The 552-nt window shown below is 77.2% G+C and overlaps 1 protein-coding gene across 1 annotated transcript in view; it reads right to left on the bottom strand.

Moving 5' to 3' along the window:
• FOXE1 (forkhead box E1) overlaps positions 1-548 on the bottom strand; it is a gene marked incomplete at its 5' end in the record, with an annotated part of 975 nt that extends 427 nt beyond the window's left edge. The window contains one exon of the mRNA XM_021708816.1: positions 8-548. Within this exon, the coding sequence (XP_021564491.1) occupies positions 8-548 (541 nt within the window). The remainder of the gene's footprint in view (positions 1-7) is intronic.
• Between the last annotated feature and the right edge of the window lie 4 nt (positions 549-552).

The raw sequence follows: 552 nt of genomic DNA, 5'->3' as shown, positions 1-552 counted from the left end.
GCGCTGCCGGCTCCCTGCGGGTACGCGCCGTCGGTGCCCGCGTAGGCCGCCGCATAGGCCGAGGGGTTGGCCGGCCGCGCCCCCGTGCAACCCGCGGGCTGGTAGCCGGTGGTAGTGGCAGGGGCGCCGGCCGAGGCAAAGGCGCAGGAGCCGCCGGGCCCCGACGGCGCGGGGCCCAGCTCCGGGCTCAGTGGTCGCTCGGGAACCAGGCCGAACACGCGGCAAGGACCCGGCGACGCCGCGGGGTAGTAGACCGGGGGCGGCGCGGCAAGCGACGGCGGCGCGTAGCCCGCATAGACGGCGCCCGGGTAGGGCGGGCGCGCCGCGGGCACTGCGCCCGGGAAGATGGCGGCGGCGGCGGCGGCGGCGGCGGCAGCCGCGGCGGCCGCCGCGTCGTGCATGTAGGCCGGGTAAGTGGAGAGGTCCGAGCGCTTGAAGCGCTTGCGGCGGCGCAGGAAGCTGCCACTCTCGAACATGTCCTCGGCGTTGGGGTCGAGCGCCCAGTAGTTACCCTTGCCCGGGCGGCCGGCCTCGCGCGGGATCTTGAGGAAG

Source organism: Carlito syrichta, unplaced genomic scaffold, assembly GCF_000164805.1.
Source record: "Carlito syrichta isolate Samal-C Ts95f unplaced genomic scaffold, Tarsius_syrichta-2.0.1 Scaffold149186, whole genome shotgun sequence".
NCBI lineage: Eukaryota > Metazoa > Chordata > Mammalia > Primates > Tarsiidae > Carlito > Carlito syrichta.
The sequence above is the reverse complement of the archived record's forward strand: the minus strand, read 5'-3'. Positions and strand labels throughout refer to the sequence as shown.